The 20909-nt window shown below is 48.5% G+C and overlaps 2 protein-coding genes across 3 annotated transcripts; both read right to left on the reverse strand.

Moving 5' to 3' along the window:
* Positions 1-2131: 2131 nt before the first annotated feature.
* On the reverse strand, positions 2132-6170 carry LOC120707003. Its single transcript, XM_039991767.1, has 3 exons — positions 5903-6170; positions 3719-4738; positions 2132-3335 (listed from the first exon to the last, which is right to left on the reverse strand). The coding sequence occupies exons 2-3, from the start codon at positions 4685-4687 to the stop codon at positions 2478-2480; spliced, it is 1827 nt and encodes a 608-aa protein (XP_039847701.1). The 5' UTR covers positions 4688-4738; positions 5903-6170; the 3' UTR covers positions 2132-2477.
* Positions 6171-8586: 2416 nt separating this feature from the next.
* On the reverse strand, positions 8587-19053 carry LOC120707011 (copper methylamine oxidase-like). 2 transcript variants are annotated; one of them, XM_039991783.1, is made up of 12 exons: positions 18681-19053; positions 13047-13156; positions 12656-12961; positions 12163-12275; positions 11707-12037; positions 11399-11614; positions 10404-10640; positions 10052-10237; positions 9627-9767; positions 9238-9506; positions 9071-9157; positions 8587-8941 (listed from the first exon to the last, which is right to left on the reverse strand). In XM_039991783.1, the coding sequence occupies exons 1-12, from the start codon at positions 18787-18789 to the stop codon at positions 8839-8841; spliced, it is 2208 nt and encodes a 735-aa protein (XP_039847717.1). In that variant the 5' UTR covers positions 18790-19053; the 3' UTR covers positions 8587-8838. The 2 variants fall into 2 exon arrangements, with proteins under 2 accessions (XP_039847717.1, XP_039847712.1); XM_039991778.1 differs by having other exon boundaries at positions 9076-9157; positions 18681-19051.
* Positions 19054-20909: the final 1856 nt, after the last annotated feature.

Consider the following 20909-nt stretch of genomic DNA (forward strand, 5'->3'; position numbering starts at 1 on the left):
TTTCGCGGATTTTTTAGGGTTCGAGTTGGTTATGATTTTTGTAGGGTTTGAGTTTAAATGGGGGATTGAGTACGAATTGGGTCATGTTACGGCCGCTAAGCTTGGCATAGGGCAAGCTAAGATGAGTCCAAAATTGGGGAGAGAGGAGATGGTAACGGAGGTTCAGACGGAGGCAATGAAGGCTAGGGATGATAAAGGAAAGGGGGTCGCTATTGACAGCAGCAATGATGACGATGACTGGGGTGATGACGAGTTGCTTTACGACGACAATTATTCTGACTAGGTGAAGAGAGCGTCTTTTGGTGCACATGGACCTTGTTTATCTATCATGGACTGTTGTAATTTGAATTATTCTTGTAGCGGACTTGTAATGTGCACTTTGTGGTCATGTATTGGTACTACTATTATTAGACGTGTAATGGACGACACTTTGTGCAGTCGAGTATATTGTAATGTCCTATCAAACTGGTAATGTGATATCTACAATCTTGTGATGGGCAATCAACTACCTTGTCTTGCAAGGAGTCAGACCATTTCTCTTGTCACCAAAGTATCTTGAGCCAAATCTGGTCGGCACCAATGCGAGGAAGTAGGGTCATTTCCCTTGGCGTGACTAATTGGCGCATAATTATCATACTCCAGATCTGGTCGGTGCTATCGCGTGGCATGACTCCTTTACGAGTCATGCCGAGTGGCTTGGCGTGACTCTTCAAAGAGTCATGCCATTTCCAGCGGCGCGGTTCAGTGAGGAGTTGCGCCAACCTTTGACCCCGACCAGATTTGGCTCAGGCCAAATTTTTTCTAACTAGTCACGCCAAAATAAATGACGCGACTCCTCATAACTGAAAAGAGTATGAAAATAAAATATAACAACTTGGAAAGCAAACATAGTAAAAGAAGTGCTATGCCGAGTTTAGCTTCTCATAAGGAAATCAAGGCCAAAACATCTATCATTTAAAAAAATTGCTCTCCACAGCATTACAGACCTGAAATAGCACCACACTAATAATCTTGAATAGATACACCCAGACATACAATAAGTGAACATGGGCACTGAGTTACATAATCCTACAATTTAAATGTAGACAGAGTAAAACAATTAGTCATTTGTGGGCAGATCCTGATAATAACTTTCCATGCACAGGATGCACAGGATGCGTCGAAAGGGGTGTGTCGGGGAGGGGCGGGCCGCACGACCGTCGGAGAGGTCCGACGTCGGCGGCGGGGCGCGGCCGGACTTGAGGTCGGTGTTGGAGGCGATGCGGTGTCGGCAGGAGGGGTGCCCTACATGCACGCACAGCAGGGCCGCGGCACCCGGCGCAGGCGAGAGGGATGGCCTCAGCACTTGCCAGGCAGGGCCACGGGCGGACCCAGCAGCGATGGGAGGCGTAGGTGGCGGCGGTCGGCAGTGCCAAGGAGCCTAGCGAATTGTTGGCCCCATTTCAACTCAAATCCTACAAAAACCCTAACCAACTCAAACCCTAAAAAATCCGCGAAATGGAGGAAAACTAATCGGTTAGAATGGAGGAGTTACCTTCAAGGATCGGTTTCCATTTGTTTCCCCTTCGAATCAGGTGGAGGATGGAGTGGATCTAGAGGGGGAGAGGGAGGGGCGGCGCCATGGAGGTCGGGTCGAGTGGTAAGTGGAGGGAAAAAAATGGGAGGAAGAGGAGGCTGGCCGGGTGGGCATGTATTAGGCTGGGCGCGACTCTGTCGCGCCAAAGCATATGGCGCGACTCAGCCTTGTCACGCCAGGCTTCAGCTCGGTCGCGCCGAAGCATCAGTCGCGCCAAAGCATATGGCGCGACTCAGCCTTGCCACGTCAGGCTTCAGCTCGGTCGCGCCGAAGCATGTGGCGTGACCCTTCAGGGAGTCGCGCCACGGGACTTGGCGCGACCAAAAGGACTCAGACTAATTCTTAGAAATTTAGATCTGCACAGGTTATTATTAAAATATTAAATTAAAAAGGATTAAAATAAAAAAAAATCCTTTGAAGCAGGGGCAATATTAGTACAATTCATTCAGGCTTCAACGTACTCATGTCAAATTGTACAAAAAAGCATTGATGTGGCACATGCAACCACAATAAATAGACATACAATGATGGCATACACCAGCACCATTATAAGGCTTCAACAGGCAAACAGAGAAAGTACCCAGCACGGTAATTTCAACATGAGAGCATCATGAGTAATATGAGTTCGTGACCCAAGCTACAAGCCTACTTGTTACATCACATAACACTTGACATGGTATACCAAAAAACCAAGTACACGCTGAAGATAAGGAATCGTTCCCTTCACATTCCAGATATGTCCAGCGGGAAGAGAAGTGCCAAGATTATGGCCTCTTTGCCAAACATTAGAAATAATAAAAAAAGAAAAGAAAAAATAATGCACAGTTTCGTTCATTCCAGAAGACTAGCACTTCTTGTAGCAAAGATATTAATTATCATGTAAACAGTCCGAGCCTGTTCCTCAGCTTTTCTCACAAAAATCTTCCCGGTGACCATCATTCTTCCATTCAGTTTCATCATCTGCTTCTCCCCTGGCATCTTTCTCAGCATCGCTTTCACTAGCTGTTTCCCACTCAGAGTCATCACCCTCTTGCCCAAACGCATCGCTAGCATCTCCTTCACAATGGACACCCCCATGCTTCAGAGCCGCTTCCCTGAATAGCCAAGCGGCACGCATCTGCTTCTTCACCAATCGCTCAGCGTAATCAGGAACTTTGTTTTGCTTCAGGGATAAGTCGGGATTGTTTGACTGAGAGCACTCATTTATGAAGAGGATTGCATCCAACAAGCTCTCCTTTGCGAGACGAAGCATATCATATGCTTGAGCTCTTCTCCACAAACTCTTGGCATGACGGTTCACAGGGCTATGAAGGCACAATGCTCGAGTAGCATCGCTTATGGCGGCCAATGGCTGCTGCAGGAGAAGATAACATTGAGCTCGATTGCTATAAAGCACTACCCGCTCTTTCTTAGACTTCATTGGACATAGCGCTAGTGCTTCCGAGTATTTCTCTGCAGCTCCTGCAATATTCCCTGAAGAGAACAGAGAATTGCCTTCCAACTTTACAACCAATGCTGCAGCTTGCTTTATATGAAGATCCTCCTTTGGCATACTCTTTTCCAATTTCAAACTTTGCTTTGATCTCAAGAGCTCATCAATTTCTGCTTTTGTCTGAGCATTAATTGTATTGCGTGAGTTCTCACTCTGTTGCATAAATTCTTGGAGAACTGTGACAATAGTGTCACCAAGCTTTTTATAATCACCCAGTGTCGAAATATTTGCTAAATCTATAAGTGTTGGTGCAACTTTATCTATAACCTGCACAAAAGGAGGAAAAGCTAGGTGACTTGAGCAAATAAAACTACACTAAACAGGTAGTTCCGTAGTTGGTTAACTGATTTTGGACCGAATCAGAAAAGGCATATATGCATTTTTAGAACAATGTTATTTCAGGAAATCATAATGCATAACTAATCCTGAACCATCTAGTTAGAAAAAGGAATAACAATACCAAGCTGGGTTAAAAAGATGGGATAAATATTGTTATTTCCTGTTTTGGGGGCACTCTGCTATTTTTATTTTTCTCTAGTTATCGTTTCTAAGCTGTTCTGCTGTGCATAGTTGTCATCTTAGGCCTTAAACATAACCTATATAAATTACATATAATATGAGTAAGCAAAATGTATTTCACAAGATCTTACCTTATGACAAGTACTTGCATCCTGCACTAGCCAGATCAGACAATCAACTGCCATGTATTGCCAGTCATCTGAAGAACGAGCAATGTTGCATAAAGCGTCAATGGTACCAGGGATGTTAGCAACATGACCTCGGCCAACCTTGCTCTGGCAGATTGTTCTTAGCAAACCAACACCAGCAGGTGAGTTTTCATTCACAAGTCCACCCCACATTCCAGGTAACTTGATAAGAAAATCAGCCTTGCAAATATCGTGGAGGAATTCAGGTTTAAACGCAAAGCAATTAATAAGTTGCAAAGACCAGCACTGCAGTTGACTTGCCCATTCCTCAGCTTTGCGGGATTCCATTTCCACACCACCCATGCCACGAGTCAGAAGATCGCAATGGTACCCAAGTCTTCGATCCACAAATTGGTAAAAGTGAGAGTACACGATCTCTAAAGAGCTCGAAGCAAGTTGAATGGCAAGTTCAAGTACTTCTCCATGATCGGCAACTGCAGGAAATGTACTAGGATATGTAGCCAAATGCCCCAAAGCTCTAACAGCAACCCTTTGCTCCACCCATGTCAGCCTACCTCTTAGGAGTTCAACTAATGGAGGTATTACACCAGCACGAACAGCACGTTCTGCAAATTCCTCCATATTCATTGTATATGATCCAATTATGTGAGCTGCATAATATGGGATGTAAATATTCTGATCATGTGCAAGCCAGCGCCTATTTTTCAATCCTTTCCATATAAGAGCTGCCATGCATTCAAATATCCCCAAGTTGATGAACTCAGGATCATTTGGGTGAGCCATTGCAGTGTTCCAGAGGCCGCTAATAGGGAGAACTTGGCCATCATCATCTTGAGAAGGAAGTTCCCTAAAGAACTTAAGCACACTTGCTCTTCGTTTACTAGGGTTTGCCTCCTTCATAACACAGAAGAAACATCCAGGATAAGGGCAATCGGATTGTATCTTGTCCATCGGAGCCAATCTTAGCTTCTTCAATCAGAACATCAACGACTGTACTTCAAACTGCATCAGAACAAATTATGAGCAAATGTTTTTTTTTGAAGTAAGCCAGGAGCACTGGCAGATCGTTTAAGAAGGAGATGAGGCGCCCCGTCGAGCCGGCGCTCGAACCGCGGCGGGCAGCGTGAGCCCCCGCTCACCTGACCGAGCCCCCGCTCAGTTCTCGCAAATGTTATATAATATTCTCCAATGAGCAAGTGAAGGACGACTGGGGCATTATCAGCAAACAACTATTACAATTTGATACTGTGTTTTCTTGCCCCTAATTCTCTGATAACTTGCGATGGTCAGATTATTGAAAACCGGCAAGTGCATTGCCAGCTCGTTTGGCAACCATTGGGAACGAGATTGGGAGCAAGACAGGCAATTTCAGGCAAAATCAAGCAAGACACACTGAGGAGCAAGCAGTAGGGACTAGAGACTTCAGTGATTCAATGGCCATGACAGACTATGGAAAAGTGAATGATCGAAGCTAAGTTGTGTCTAGTGCATCTATTGTATGAATACTGGTTATCTGGTTCAAGTTCTTAAACAATAAGTATAAATTTTTAGCTACTAAAACCTTGAGTAAATGCATTTATAAAACTGAAATAAATTCTATCAATTCAACAGGTCGTATTGATTTCAGGAACATGAAAAGTGTGAAGTGAGTCGCCGCCAAAGAAAGACATGCACTGACTGAAAAGTGAAAACAACCAAATTTTCTACTAGAAGGCACATAACCACTGCTTTGTGATTACAGAAACAGTTTGTAAGTTCACCAATCAGCTGTCTTGCAACTCTTCTCTAGCCTAATTTGCTCGAGTGGATGGCAGTTTTGTTTGCTGGGGACTGGGGTTGATCCAGAACTCTCCTTCGCAACAACTAGTAACCCTTACCCCCCCCCCCCCCCCCGCGCCACCCCAACAAAAAAAAACCTTATCGTTCTCATTCCCTCATTTTCAAATCTCATCTAGAGTTGGAAGTAGGTGAAGAATATCGATTGAACGGTGGGATTTCAGCTCAAAATTTGAGCTCCCATCCGGAAAAAATATTTGTACTCGTAACTAAAAAAACTTAAAAATTCCTGCTAGCTCGAAAGCTCGCACCAGGAGATTCGAAAAATCTGGGCCGTAATTTGAAACTCAACAACGAATCTGAACCCTGCAGGCCGAAATGCCACCTTACCAGCGCATTCCGATGTGGCGGGCCGCCGTCGCACGGAAATGGCGGCGGAGGTCTCCGCCGCCGGTAGCTCGCGCAGCCCCCCGCACGGCGCGGCGCCCCCCGGGACAGCGAGGCGGCCGAGGTACGGTCCGGAGAGAGAGGGAGCGCAGCGGGGGCGGTGGGCCGCGGGACCGGGGCAGCCCGGCGTATCTCCCCCCACGACGGCGGCGGGCGGCGGCGAGGAGGAGCGAGGGCGTGCGGCGGTGAGGGGGGCGGAATGGGGAGGTGACGGGGGGGGGGGGGGGGGGGGGGGGGGGGGGTGGCGGCGGCTAAGCCAGCGCGACGGGCCCGTTCGGGGATGCGGGTGGGGGAGTCAGGCTCGATGTGATGTAGCGGGCGGGTCCCAGGCAGGGTTAAAAAAACCGGCCGGAACCGGTCCGGTTATCGCGGTTACCGGTCTTACCGGCCCGGACCGGTTCCGGTATCGGGCGGTTAGAAACCGGTCCAAATTCAAATTTTAAATTTGAATTCTAAAAAATGGAAAAAATCTCAAAAAAATTCTAAAAATACTTCAAGGTGCAACGAATCTAATGGTGTCAAATTTTCTCAAAAATTCGTTCATTTAGTATAGTTTGCGGGGATTTGAAGTTAAATCAAAAAAGAAAAAGAAAAAAATAGGCCGGCCCATTAAGGCCCACCAGGTAAACCGGTAAAACCGGTCGGTAAACCGGTTGCACGGGAGCTTTTGAATTTGGATTTGAATTCAAACCGGTCAAACCGACCGGTAAACCGGTAAAACCGGCCAAACCGGTTGCACGGGAGTTTTTGAATTTATTTGAATTTGGATTTGAATTCAACCGGTTTCCACCGGTTACAGGTCCAACAGGTCCGGTAAACCGGAACCGGTGGCCGGCGGTTTGGGTTAACCGGTCGGGATAAAAACCCTGATCCCAGCCAGGGTTCACCTTACCGTTTACACTATAGGTTTTACCGTTTTACTGTAGCGGTAACCGTTTTTTTTACTTTTGTATTTTTAAATTTTGAATCGGAAAACACCAGTTACCGCTACCGGTAAGTGTTGCCGCCTAGTAGCGGTATCGGTAAATTTTGGCGGTAATCGCCGGTTTACCGGCGGTAAGGTGAACACTGATCCCAGCTCCCCCATCTCGCGCGTGCGTGCGCCCGCCGACGGCTGCGATCGGGTCGGGTCACGCCCGCGGCCCACCCCTGCCCGTCCGTCCGGCCATGTGCACCGTGCTACGCGCGCGACGGGCGGGCCTCGCCGTCGTGTCTATTTATCGCGCGCGCGACTCCGTGCGGAGCTATCGCAGAAGGTCACGTTCCTCTTCTACCTCCAGCCAGGGGAGCGGGGAGCGCCCGCTGGCGAGCTAGGGGAGGGGCAGGGTGTGGCCGGCGAGGGTGGTTGGTGGGGGGAGCGGCCGCTGGCGAGGTCGCCGGCGGACGGGGTGGTGGGGGCGGCGGCGGCCTTAGGATCTAGGGTTGTTGTGGGTGGCGGCGGCGGCGGTGAAGGGCTCCATGGCCACCGGACCTAGAAGAGAAGGTGGTGGGGGAGGAATCGACCAGCGGTGGGCGGTGGTGTGTGGGCGGGCGGCGAGGCGGCGCTCCGTGCCGCCGGCGGGGGTGGTGGGCGCCGGCGGCCGGGCCAGGTCCCGGGCGGGGGCGTGGCGCCGGAGAGGTTAGGGGAGGCCGGGGACGCGCCGGCGGTGGTTGGTGGGCAGACGGCGCGGCGGCGAGAGCCGCCGGTCGGGTCGGAGGACGAAGGGGCGGGGGCAGAGGACGCAGGGCGGGGGCGGAGGACGAAGTGCCTTCTGCGATGGGATTAGGGGAAATCGCTTAAAGCGATAAATAGACACCCCCGGCCTCGCCACCCACCCACCGGTGCGCTCGCGATCCCCTCGATCACGCCGCTCCCGTGCGTCGTTGCAGCGTTGGGGTCCCGGCCAGCGCCGAGCAGAGCCACCGACAGGCGCTGCGCCTGCGCGCACCGACGGGAAGCCGTACCGGCGGTGTGGCAGCGGCGGCGGGGTCCATCTCTCCATCCATGACCCACGAGGTCCCCATCCCGTCAAACCAAATCATTGCGGCCGCAAGCAACGGCCAGCAAGCCCCCCCCCCCCCCCCCCCCCCCCCCCCCACACGCCACGACCGCGGCGGGCGGAGCACATGCGCGCGCCAATTATTCGCGCGACACTGCATTCCATTTCCTCGCCTACGGTTGCGAAGAGGACGATTTCACGCGTGGATCGGCACACGGGCAGGCAGCCCGAGCTCGGCGCTAATCTGATTTGAATTCCCGTGCGTGCGAAGCGTATGGCGACAAGGCGGGCAGGTTTACCTGGGATGCCGCGGCCGCTGCGAGTTTTGCTGCCGGTGCTGACATGTTTTCCGCACGACAACGGTGGGAAAGCGGCATAGGAAGGCGTAAACAAAGGGAGAGGGGGTCTCGCGCTTTCGCGTCCGCCGCCATGTTTAAACGGTTAACCGCGGCACTTGCATCGACTTTGTGGTGCAGGCTGCAGCGGCAGGGGAGCACAGTCCTGCGGAGCGAGGAGCCGAGGACCACGGTACAGTGCACAGCAAATGGTTTGTCGACCCGGGCCATCGCGGTACGTCCGGCCACCGGCGGCCCATTTGGAGCTAATGCACACTGCCTCCAGTACAGAGCGGCGAAGCAATCAACAAAGTTGAGCAGATTTCAGTCTATTTATTTATCACTTAATCCAGTATCAGTACCAGTGACTACTGACTAGCTGTTGGACCATGCCAAAAGCCTGGGCGCACCCACCTTTAGCAGCACCGAGCAGCTGGGAATACCGAGCGTGACACGAGGGAAAGCTACCACACGTTTAAACTGTTACTGCAGCATCCTAACGGTACAACAACCAAATGGGGACTCCAGACGTGCTTTGCCGGCTACGGAGCTCGTAGCTTCGAGATCAGCTCGGTGTGGATGTCCTTCGGCGACTCGGCTTCCTTCGCGTCCGTGCCAGATCCAGGAGGAACGTCAACAGCCGGCGAGCAGTTGAAGAATCCATGGGGCTGGAAAAAAAAAGGATTTTCTCATCCACGCTAATGTTACCTGAGGCAAGCTAGGACTAGTACGCAAAAGGTGGCCTATTTTCTTACGAACATAACAGGACCATCTGCAAAAATGTTGATTGAACTCACGGTACCATTAGCATGAAGCCGATCCACTCCACTGGCATGACGGGCCAGTCTTCCAGCCTTGGGATATGGGTGAGCCCGAAAACGTACCTGCAGTTGCATGGTGTAGTTTGAGGTTCAGAAGCAGAACAAACACTCGGATCAACATGACAAGATAACAAAAAAGATACCAGAGAACAATGTTGGTTTCCTCCAGGGACCGATCCTTCTTCACCCACGTAGCTAAGCCCTCGTCAATGCGTGGGTTCTGATTGGGGAATTCACCTCCAGGGAACATCTCATCGTTTTTGTATGTGGTGACCCAAAGGTTATGCTTTAAGAATCCAGCTCTCCTCAAGAATTTGGCCTCAGGTAGGGCCAGTGGCAAACAATTGGAACCAGGTATGAGCTTGTAACCTGTTGGTTGTCCAGTGCGGTTTACATTTCTTGTGTTCCTTACCTGATTACCCATGATAAAGAACAACAGAGTCAAGTGTCACCAGAATTTGAAATTCACATCCACGTACCATGATTTAAAAAGTAGAGAAGACGGGAGAAAACGTCTAATGTGCATTCTTACAATCCAATGGCGCATAGATGAAGGATCGCAATCACGCATTGCCTGTAATTCAGACTTCAAAAGCTTTTCTTCAGCATAAAAGGCATTGTTGTGCACATTTTTTGGGCCTGCGTCTTCAACTTTAACGTTCACCTCAACCACCTGCAACGCAATAGAAGAATAGTATCAGAAGTAGTTGGCAAATTGATGAAAGGTGTGGGTAGGCGGGGGGGGGGGGTATTTTCTTCATAAAGACTAAACTTCAGTTAAGCTTTATGCAGCCAAGTAGACTGCTAAGGTGCCGATGAAATAATGTGATAATAACCAAACAGTTAGGGGGGGGGGGGGGTGTCCATTATCATGGAGTGTAATGCAGATTTGAGGATTTCGAAATGGATCTTTTGATCATCACATGATTAAATATCAGAGAAGGCTGACAACCCTACCTGATTATAAGGTTCATTGGGCTTGCAATCAACTGCCATGTCCATACGGGCAACAAAGAAATGCTGATGAACTGGTGCGTACAAACCAGGGGCAATAGTTGTGCCATATTTCCTTTGTTCCCCAGGCATTAGAGCTCCCAAGCTAAGAATTCCAGTAAGCTTTACCTCTGCTTCTATGTGACCATCCTACAACCAGAATGAATAAAAAGAATAAGCACATAGATAAAGTACGATGTTGTGCATAACGAAAGTTGGATACAAACAAACTTCATCAATAAAAAAACCAAGTCAGAACTTAACAGGTAACTAAAGTACAGCAAGTACTACCAGAACAATGTAAGATAATATTCACCTGATAAAAGTGCCAGTAAAATCCATACTCATAGTTTGCCACTGTACATATGAATGATACAGTAAGCCTCCTTGACCGTCTTACTTCTGCCAACCCAGTTCTCCAGTCTTGGTGCTTCCAGAGGATTCCATGGTCCTCCTCATGTAAACAAACACAATTTTCAATGGTCTCCACACCACCAGTAAAATTTGTAAAATGCGCATCAAAATACTTTATAAATCCCAAACAGTCACACCCCTACAAATGAAAAACAGAATATAGTTAGAATACAGAATAAAGATACAAGAGGCATATCAAAACACTGAGTGCAAACAACCTTTTAGATGCAATTCTGGAAAGCATCTTGCATAGTGCGAAAAGAAAAAATAATTTCAAGGTTTCTACGAGAGGTCGAAAATATAGTTCTTAGAGCAATTGATGAGGCGGTGCAGTTTCAATTTCAAACTTAAGTGAGTACAAACAAAAAAGGCAGGAATTCCTACAACATGGTAAATTATTGATCATTTTGTTTATCCTAATAGAGATCAAGTTTTATCCTCAAAATTCAATGCTCCAGTCACAAAGAAGTGTTTGAACAGTGAAACAATGTTCAGATATTACCAGAACTACTAATCCGAATCACATTCTTTTTTGTAAAACTTAATGAAATATAATATTTTAAAGTATTTTTAGAACTACATTAATTAAATTTCATATGACTGGTCTAGATATTCATAAAGATATTGTTAGTCTTTACATCATTCTGAAAGGCTATGTTGTTGTTGTTGTATTGTTAATCTTTACATCATTCTGAAAGGAGCATGTTTTTCTTTTTTGGCAAGGGCAATTGCCTTCTCTATGACACTGAGGCATGTATCATGGAAACACATGTTCACTCAACCCCGACGCATTAATCAAGATGTTATGCATATGCACCTAAGAAGTTTATCGCATAATTGTACTAGATATGCAAATAAAATCAAGACTGCTTATGCTGCAGAAAATAAACGCCAAACCTTCTTAAGAGAGTGTGCATTCTTGCCCAATCCATCTTCTCCAGCATCAAATGCATTTTTCCGATAATGTGGTTCATTTGGGTCTCCATAAGGAACAACCATCTCAACAAAACTCAATCTGTGAGCAATAGGTCGGCGTCCACGGTTCCCATCAATGTATGCAACAGAATGGATAACTAAACCCTCTTTAGGGGTGAAGCCAATACGGAAATTCCACTGGCAAGATACATACCAAGAGTAAATTTCAGGACCAGGTCCAATTTAATGTTGGATCAACAAACAAAATCGACACTGGATAGGCATTTTACCTTTTGCCATTCCACAAAATAGCCATTGATACGAAAACTTGGGCCTTCAGGTTGATTGATAATAAGAGGTTTCACATCACTTCGATCAACACCACCTCGTGTTTCCCCAGGGGTATAGTTCCTCAAATGATCTGGTGGGGGCAGAGGCACTAACTTCCGATCTTCAAACTCTATCACAACATTGTTTTGCATATCAACAACAACATGGATTCCTTCAACAGGACGTGCATAGCCGTTCTCCATAGGGCTATCACTTTCTGTTCTACAAAAGATCAGAGGTTTGCCAATTCTTCGGTTGGGAGCATCGGCATCGCTGTAATAGCCTGCACACCTGTTTTTTAGAAGCAAAGATGAAATTTCGAGTAAGATTGCAACAATATCTGAACAATAAAATCAGATCTGAACAATAATATTTGTAGTGCACTACAACACAAAAATTATTTATATCTAGGTTACCATGCATCTACCATGACAAGATCCATGTCATCTATGCCTCTTTTCTTCATTGCTTCAATAAAAGGGGGGTAGTTTTTCAAGGTTGCTTCACATTCAGCATATTCCATAGCGTCCTGCAAAACACTCGAGCACTATTAAAGTAATGTCCTGCAAAATACACAACGACAATGCAACCAAGGCTAGCACTTGATTTAATTAGTAGATGAGCATTAGGTTATTTTTTTATATCTCATCCGTATCGATGTAAGACTAGCATTTATGATACAAAATGCATGCAATTCAACCAGGTAATAAACATCACTGTTCTAATTGGCAAATGCTACAGTTTACCAGCAATAACTTAGAAGAGATTATCGGGTAAATACCAAAACACAATGCATATTATTACTAAATATTTTCAATGCACGTTAAACAATCTAGATAGACTCATTTATCAGGGTAAACTGGCCACAAGAAAGAAAAGGCAACATCCAACCAATCTATATAGACATACCATTGCAGGTTGGACATCTGGAACAACTTCTGATGATATAACCTTGCCTCTGTGATGTCCGCCCCTAGTAGCATCATGCACTTCAGAGAGTTCTACAACCCAAATACTAGTCTCGTTTGTTTGTTTGTTGTAGACAACAAGCCTAGCCCTCCTAGATGGCAACTTGCTTGGAATAACAGGAACACCTTTTGTTCTAGGAAGCATAGATGGTTGGAATGGTGGAAAGAAGTATGCATCAGCTAATGCTACAACATTCTTTTCAGGCTCCAGGAGCATAACTTCAACAAATCGCATGCTGTCTCGCGCCTATAATTTTGGAAAGTTGATTGTAAATTATTTATTTGAAACATGTGCTCTTGTTTTTATAGAGAAACATAGTAGGTTGGCAAACCTCAGGAGTTCTTCCAGCAGCTCTCACTGTTGCTACAGCCACAGCAATTTCAGCAGCAGACAATGGGTCCAATGGGTGGCTTCTCTGTGCCCTCGCCATAATTGGAATCCCTGCAATGTTGTTTCTCAGGTGCAAAGAATGCATCAACAAACCTAATAACACAAAAATTATGAAATATGCAAGTGCACACTAGCCAACATGGACAGAACCATGAATCAAGCCTGGAACACTTGCTGATAGATACATCTCCACCATACTACATACTTTACATTATTCTTATCATTACACGTCTCTTAGTAGCAACTGAGAAGCCAAATGGGCTGGTCAGAAATTATATGTATGCAATTCTTGAAATAATGACACTGTCTTATGCAAGGGGACAACCAAGGTAATGAAAACATTAAAAAGAAACTGGAAATGCTACAAGCAAAAAGCTCTTCTTTGTTCGCTACATGAACAAACTTAGAGAATGGAATAATCTAACTCACAGGTCACCGGGCAAGATCAACAAAAGCATAAGGGAAAAAAATGTAAACAATTACAAGCAGAAATATCTTCCAGGTTCACTACATGGACAAACTTAAAGAATGTGGCAATCACTGGACAAAGATCAAGTGGAAAAATGAATAGAATTAAGCCTGTCATATGCCAGGCAGATACTATACTACAGTATACAACCTTGTTACAAGATACTATAAATTATTCGTCCAGTTGACATTTTCTTTTTTGAAAAAAAACCAGCAGGAGTTCTGCCCATTCATATATATTAATAGAGAAGAGCAATGTCCAACAAAACAAATGAAAGGAGCCTAAGCTCAATAACTGGCCCAATACATTTTTTTCATTTTAGAAAACTATAACACGATAATTAATCTTATATTTTTATAATTTGTTGAAAGAATTGGTTCAGGGTTGTTAACTTTTCATACCATTACCTTCAACAAAAACATGCTAAGGATACAGACAACAACAGGATAAATGGACCCTGCGCTGGACACAATCAGCACTCATGAGTAAACACACTCGTAGGCCCCACCAACCCCACACAATCCACTATTGAAGTATGTGCATGGAATGTGGATGAGTCATTCATGTACTATCAGACTGCTTTTGGCCATGCTGTGATCCATACAAAACATTTTAGTGGTCATATTACTCAAACAGTTAACAATGGGGTCACACTTTCTGAAAGAGATGTAATTTGTGTGGAATAATTGCTTGATTAATTGGGAGATACACAGGCTACATATATAGGGCTGAGAATAGCTTGGGGCTAAAGGAAAACCGAAACCAAATCTACTCAGGACTCTAACTAACCATATCTCTAGCTTGGGGCTAAAGGAAACCCCGAAACCAAATCTACTCAGGACTCTAACTAACCATATCTCCCTAACCAAACACAGGGCCGGCCGGCTTATACATGTCTAGCGCAGGACCCACACACAAGTATATACAAAATCTGTCTAACACGCCCCCGCAGTCAAATCGTCGGGTGACCGAACATTAAGACTGGACCTAAACTCCGTGAAGATGGATGAAGGCAACCCCTTGGTGAAGATGTCGGCGAACTGAGATGTCGTCGGGACATGAAGAACACGCACATCACCAAGTGCAACACGCTCCCGAACGAAATGAAGATCGATCTCCACATGTTTGGTGCGCTGATGCTGAACGGGATTGGAGGACATATAGACAGCACTGATGTTGTCGCAGTACACCAAGGTTGTCTTGCGCAAAGGAGTGTGCAGCTCAGACAGGAGTTGGCGTAACCAGGTGGCTTCAGCAACTGCATTAGCGACAGCTCGATACTCAGCCTCTGCACTGGAGCAAGAAACAGTGTTCTGACGCTTGGACGACCAGGAGATCAGATTATCACCAAGGAAAACCGCATAGCCTGAGGTAGACTTGCGTGTATCTGGACAGCCAGCCCAATCAGCATCAGAGTAGACCACCAAATCTGACTGAGAAGAGGGGCGCAGGAACAAACCCATATGTAATGTACCACAGACGTAACGCAGAATGCGCTTCAGAGCAGTGAGATGAAGCTCCCGGGGATCATGCATGTGAAGACAGACTTGCTGAACTGCATAAGAGATATCTGGCCTGGTGAAAGTAAGATACTGGAGGGCACCAGCAAGACTGCGAAAATCCGTGGGATCTGAAACAGGAGCACCATCAGCTGACAACTTGGGATTCAGGTCTACAGGAGTCGCACAGGGCTTGCAATCTGCCATGCCAGCCCGCTCAAGGATCTCAATCATGTACTGCCGTTGAGATAGAAAGAGATCTGAACCCACTCGTTGAACCTGCATGCCAAGGAACTGATGAAGGGCGCCAATATCCTTCAGTGAGAATTCCTGTTGGAGAGAGGTGATGGTGCGCCTCAGAAGATCAGATTTGTAAGACACTAAGGGAAAAGAAATCAGACAAGGTGGAGAAGGTGTCAGACTTAAGGCGGAGAGGGAAGGTCTATAAATAGTGAGAAAAATCATCAAGAATAACGAGGTAATATTTATGTCCCGAGACGCTAGTAACTGGCGAGGTCCAGAGATCACAATGTATTAACTCAAAGGGGCGCGAGGCGCGGGATGATGACATATGAAAGGGAAGACGAACATGACGACCAAGTTGACACACATGACAAATAGAGTTGCTAGCACTTTTATTACAACGAATGGCGAAAGAGTGTGCTAATCTAGACAAAACTTCATGACCAGGGTGCCCGAGACGCTGATGCCAAAGCGAGGAGGTGCTAGATGCTAGGAGGGCGGATGCCGGAAGCTGCAACGGATAGAGAGGTCCGGAGCTGTTACATCTGACGATCTCGTTCCGAGTGGGAAGATCCTTCACAGAGCAACCAAAGGGGTCAAATTCCACAGTGCAGTTATTGTCGATAGTGAATTGACGAACGGAAATAAGATTCTTAATAAGGTTAGGAGAAACCAAAACTTTATTAAGATGGAGGTTATGTGGAAGGACAGTACTGCCGGTAGAGACCACGGGAAGGAGATTCCCATTGCCAACAATGATAGATGAAGGAGAGTGACTAGAAGAAATAGTGGAGGTCGAGAGTATACCAGCATTGGAAGCCATATGAGTGGTAGCACCGGTATCAAAATACCAATCTTGTTGCGGCGGCTGTTGGAGCGACATGGTCTGGAATTGGGCTGCTAGGGCCTGCTGATCCCAGCTCGGAGACAGAGGCGCAGCAGGGGAGGGAACACCCCACTGGCCAGCCCATTGGCCAGGTGGGCCGGCGACGTAGGTCTGGTGTTGAGCTGGAGGACCGGCCCGCGGAGGCATCGGGGCCCGTGGACCCGGCCACATGTAGATCGCGCCGGTCCACGGGTTGTAGAAGCTGGTGCCGGTCGGTGGAGCCGTCGCAGGGGAGGAGGAGCCGCCGCCAGATGCGTTGCCGGAGGCGCCGCCAGCGGAGGAACCCCCGCCGCTGCCGCCTTTGTTGAAGCGCTTGCCGCGCTGGAAGCCGCCGCCCCCGGAGTTGGACGCCGACTGCTGTGGCGTCTTCAGGGCGGAGTCCTGCTGCTGGGGTGGTCGAGGCGGCGGCGGGGTGGGTGGCTTGGATCCGCCAGAGCCGCCGGTGCTGGAGCCGGAGAGGGCGGTGAGGGCAGCGGCGGGGGGAGCTTTGGCCATGGTCAGCTCCTCGAGACGAAGGTCGTCGCGCACCTGGAGGAAGGAAGGGAGAGGGGTGCTGCGGCGAAGATGAAGACCAAGGGCGCTGAAGCGCTCATTGAGCCCACGGATGATGTTGAGGACGAGCGTCTCCTCGGAGATCGGTTGGCCGAGGTCCCGAAGATCTTCCGCCATGCGTTTGAAGCGGCCGCAGTAGTCGACGACGGAGAGATCGCCTTGGGAAAAGGCCCGGAACTCTTGGTCAGCGTAGAGAGCTCGGGTGGTACGGTTCCCAAGGAATTGGGACTCGATGGCGAGCCAGATCGAACGAGCGGAGGCGCTGCGCTCGGAGACAGAGTCGGCGAGATCGGCGGAGATGGCGCCGAGCAGCCAGGTGCGGACGACACAATTCATCCGCAGAAGGAGAAGCAGGGGCGACGGCGTCGGAGAGAACATGGCGTTCCAGCGAGTACTTTCCGAGGACGTCAAGGAAGGACTCCTTCCAGCGGGCGTAGAAGGTGGAGTTGACATCCAGGAGCAGCGGGACGAGAGTCCGGATGTTCTGGACAGAGACAGCTTGCGCATGGATATTGAGGAGGACAGCGGCCTCCTGTTGGAGAAGAGCGGCCTGGAGGTCGATGTCGTCTTCGCCATGGTGGAAGGCGTCAGCGTCATCTTCCTTGGAGGGCGCGGCCGCGGCACGTTCGGCAGCAGCGCGCTCCTGCGCGGCACGGAGACGAGCGGCGGCGGCGTCGAGATCGGCCTGAGCGGAGGCGGCCTCCCGCTCAGCTTCCTCGGCGCGGGCCATAGCAGTAGCTTGGACTGCCTCGGCTGCGCGTGCTTCCTCGTCGCGTGCAGCGTCAGCGTCGGCAGCAGGCTTGGCGGCGTCATTGTCGCCAGAAGTCATAGCGCTAGGCCGAGCGGGCGCGCAAAGTGCAGCGCCGGCGGGCAGCGCAGAGGCGCACTAGGAGCAGCGCCAGTGAGGTGGGGCGCGCGTACAGCGGCGCCAGCAGCGGAAGGAGAAAACCTAGTCTCGTGATACCATGAAAGAGATGTAATTTGTGTGGAATAATTGATTGATTAATTGGGAGATACACATGTTACATATATAGGGCTGAGAATAGCTTGGGGCTAAAGGAAACCCGAAACCAAATCTACTCAAGACTCTAACTAACCATATCTCTAGCTTGGGGCTAAAGGAAACCCCGAAACCAAATCTACTCAGGACTCTAACTAACCATATCTCCCTAACCAAACACAGGGCCGGCCGGCTTATACATGTCTAGCGCAGGACCCACACACAAGTATATACAGAATCTGTCTAACACTTTTATCGCTTCAATAGAATCCTGAATCCAGAACAATATCTCACACATCATAATTCCTAACTGCATTCCACTACTTACCGATAACAATACCATTCCCATTATAAACATTAAACACTGACTATGTTGTGTCAGGTTTAATTTATACCGGCACCATCACCAACACAAAGTGTTTCCGCCATCATTCAAATGGGTTTAATGGCAGAATTCTCACAAACTAAGATGACGCTTTAATGGCAGAATTATTTTTAGAAGAATATAAAGCCGCTTTAAGATCTACTAGTAGTCTCCCGTTCATATCCCACACAAATGGATGACCAAACTTGGAAAATAAGCAGACTTCGCGTCGCGGCATCATAGCAAGGCATATCACATTATCACTATAATATGACCTTGCAAATGTGATCGCAATCAATGACACCAGCACCAGGTATTTACCCTTTCGAAATCCCTTTCCGTCACGCGACCTTTCAAAACATTTTCCCCCATTACGCCTGATCCCGATGAAAACCCACAACTAATCGCGATTCCATGTCGTCCCCAAGTCCCTCATCACGCGCCCCGTGAATTCGTGCGTCACGAATCCAACAACAAGAATGGGAACAGTGTGACACCTGATCGACGACACACGCACCCACCCAAGTGAAGCAGAGAAGGCCAGTGATCCGATCACGCGTACCTTTGGTCGAGCCCTTCGCGGTGGTGGTGCCCGGCGCGGCCTCCCCCGCCATCACGGCTCCGCTGCCGGATGACGGCGCGACCTGCGCCTTTTCCTCAGCTGCGACCATTGGAGTGGCTTCGCGACCTGGCCGTGCCCGTGCCCCCCTCCTACTCCGCGGCAGTCACGATCTGACATGAAGCCCAGGGCACCAGCCGCTCTACCTCCGCTGCCACTACCGCCTCATTGTCGGCTGGGGCTAGGGATTTAGACGGCCGAGCGCGGACCGCGAAATGGATGGGGACCAATCGGGTCTCGGCGACGGCGAGCGGGCAAGGCAAGCCGTCGACGAAGGGGGTTTGGGGGGTTTTGTGGACTTGTCACCTGTGGTTTGTACCGGGCATGTCTCCGCCTTTTGCTTTCTCGAGTAGTAGTGGCCTGGTGGACACTCGCGTGTTGCTTGGCGTGCACTTTATAAAGCTGGCAGCACGGTTGGCAGGCTGCGGCGGCTGCGGCCTGTTGTGCCAATGGGTGCCTACCTATGGGCTGTGGCTGGCCTATTGGTGTGGGAGCCGTGTGTGTGCTGACCTTGGGCATGCTTGTGCGAAAGGGCTGTAGCTTAGGGCGTCTCCAGACTTTTTGGCCGGATATTTGATATTTTTTAATCGATGAACAGTTGCCACACAGTGGTCGCTAGCGCTTCGTTCTTCGCTAGCTTGCGCACTCACCAATGCTGCTCGCTCTCACACCTCCAAATCGCTGGCCCAAATCGCCAGACCGCTGGAGACGCCCTTAGAGTCTGTTTAGTTTCCTGGCTAACCACTAGCCAGGCTCCCATAAACCAGACAACTCATGTTTGGTTATCTGGCTAGACCCTTTAGTCAGGCTCTAGAAATGCGACTTTACCTCCCTAGCCTGGCTCCGCTAATACGCGAGAAACTTGCATTTATCTGGAGCCAGGCTTACGCTAGCATTCGTTAGGCTTCGCATGTGTGTTCTCTCACCGCACATTGTGCTCTAACTCCCCACACGGCATCTGCACAACCCGCAGACCTTACTCACCCGCGGCACGGCGCGGCGGCAAAGCTTGCTCGCATGGCCAGCTTGGTGCCAAGGTTGGCTCGTCGTCGCTAGGAGAGCAAGAAGAAAAAGAGATGATGATTGGGGATTCGATTGGAGAAAATGGAGAGTCTCAATTTGCTAGTGAAGAAGAAAGGGGAGGGTAACCAAACTAAAATTCAATGGTGGAGCTCGCCCCTAAGGCCGGCGGCTCACCTGTCCATCACCATGGACAGCCTTCAAGATGGGTTTGCGTACGGCGTACCACAATGGCGTAGAAGGAGGTGGTGGAGACCGCGACGTCGGGCATTGAGGTGGACATGGTAGTGACCATGATGGGAACGGGTATTACACGCCGGTATCGACAGCCATGATGGCGGCGCCGACCAACTCGCACCCAGCCGTGAGTTTGCGGCGGTGGCGAAGGTCTAGCCGGAGTTGGAGAAAAGAGGAGAAAAAGAGAGGTGGTAACTTCACCAACATTCAATGCAAGGTCATCCTATCAATATCTACAACCAACAAAATATGAGCTAGACAACACAGGTCAGAACTAGCCACCCAAACCAAACAACGATGAATTGCTTACTTAAGCCTGGTGAAGTCTAGCCTGCCTTAGTTTTCTAACCAGGCTAGAACTAGCCACGCAACCAAACAGACCCTTAGTGGTTACAAGAGTCTCAGTAGCATCTTAGGTCCTGGGTTCGACTCCTCATGGAAGCGGATATTTCAAGATTTAACGGCACTGAGAATTCAGTGGTAGGCGACGTTCCCGTCGACAGTGAGGCACCTGTGGTGATTTCGTCAATCTCGAGGATTTGTCGGCTCAGTCTTCGAAGATATTCATAAGGGTAGGATTTGCATACGTGTATTTATAGGGGTGTGAGTGTGCGTGCATTGTATGTATCTGAGTTGTATTGTGTAATCTCAAAAAAGCTAATCATGCTTGTGAAAAGCTTTCAAAAAGAAATCATGCTTGTGAACCTCTGGTCCATATTACTACGTTTCTTCGAAGATGCTCATAGGGGTGGGATTTGCGTACATGTATTCATATGAGGGTGTAAGTGTCAGTGCATTGTGAGTATCTGAATTGTACTATATAATCTAAAAAAAGCTAATCATGCTTGTGAAAAGCTTTAAAAAAATCATGCTTGTGAACCTCTGGTCCAGATTACTATATTTTTTTATTCAAAA

Source organism: Panicum virgatum, chromosome 1K (genome assembly GCF_016808335.1).
Source record: "Panicum virgatum strain AP13 chromosome 1K, P.virgatum_v5, whole genome shotgun sequence".
NCBI lineage: Eukaryota > Viridiplantae > Streptophyta > Magnoliopsida > Poales > Poaceae > Panicum > Panicum virgatum.

Bases quoted from the DNA above. Each gene is read 5' to 3' on its own strand.
- LOC120707003 (XM_039991767.1), bottom strand. From the start codon at position 4,687: ATGGACAAGATACAATCCGATTGCCCTTATCCTGGATGTTTCTTCTGT. The intron at 3,336-3,718 runs GTAAGATCTTGT...CCTTTTGTGCAG, and splicing joins ATGCAAGTACTTGTCATAAG to GTTATAGATAAAGTTGCACC.
- LOC120707011 (XM_039991778.1), bottom strand. From the start codon at position 18,789: ATGGTCGCAGCTGAGGAAAAGGCGCAGGTCGCGCCGTCATCCGGCAGC. The intron at 12,962-13,046 runs GTTTGCCAACCT...CCAAAATTATAG, and splicing joins CTGCTGGAAGAACTCCTGAG to GCGCGAGACAGCATGCGATT. The intron at 11,615-11,706 runs GTAAAATGCCTA...GTATCTTGCCAG, and splicing joins ATTTTGTGGAATGGCAAAAG to TGGAATTTCCGTATTGGCTT.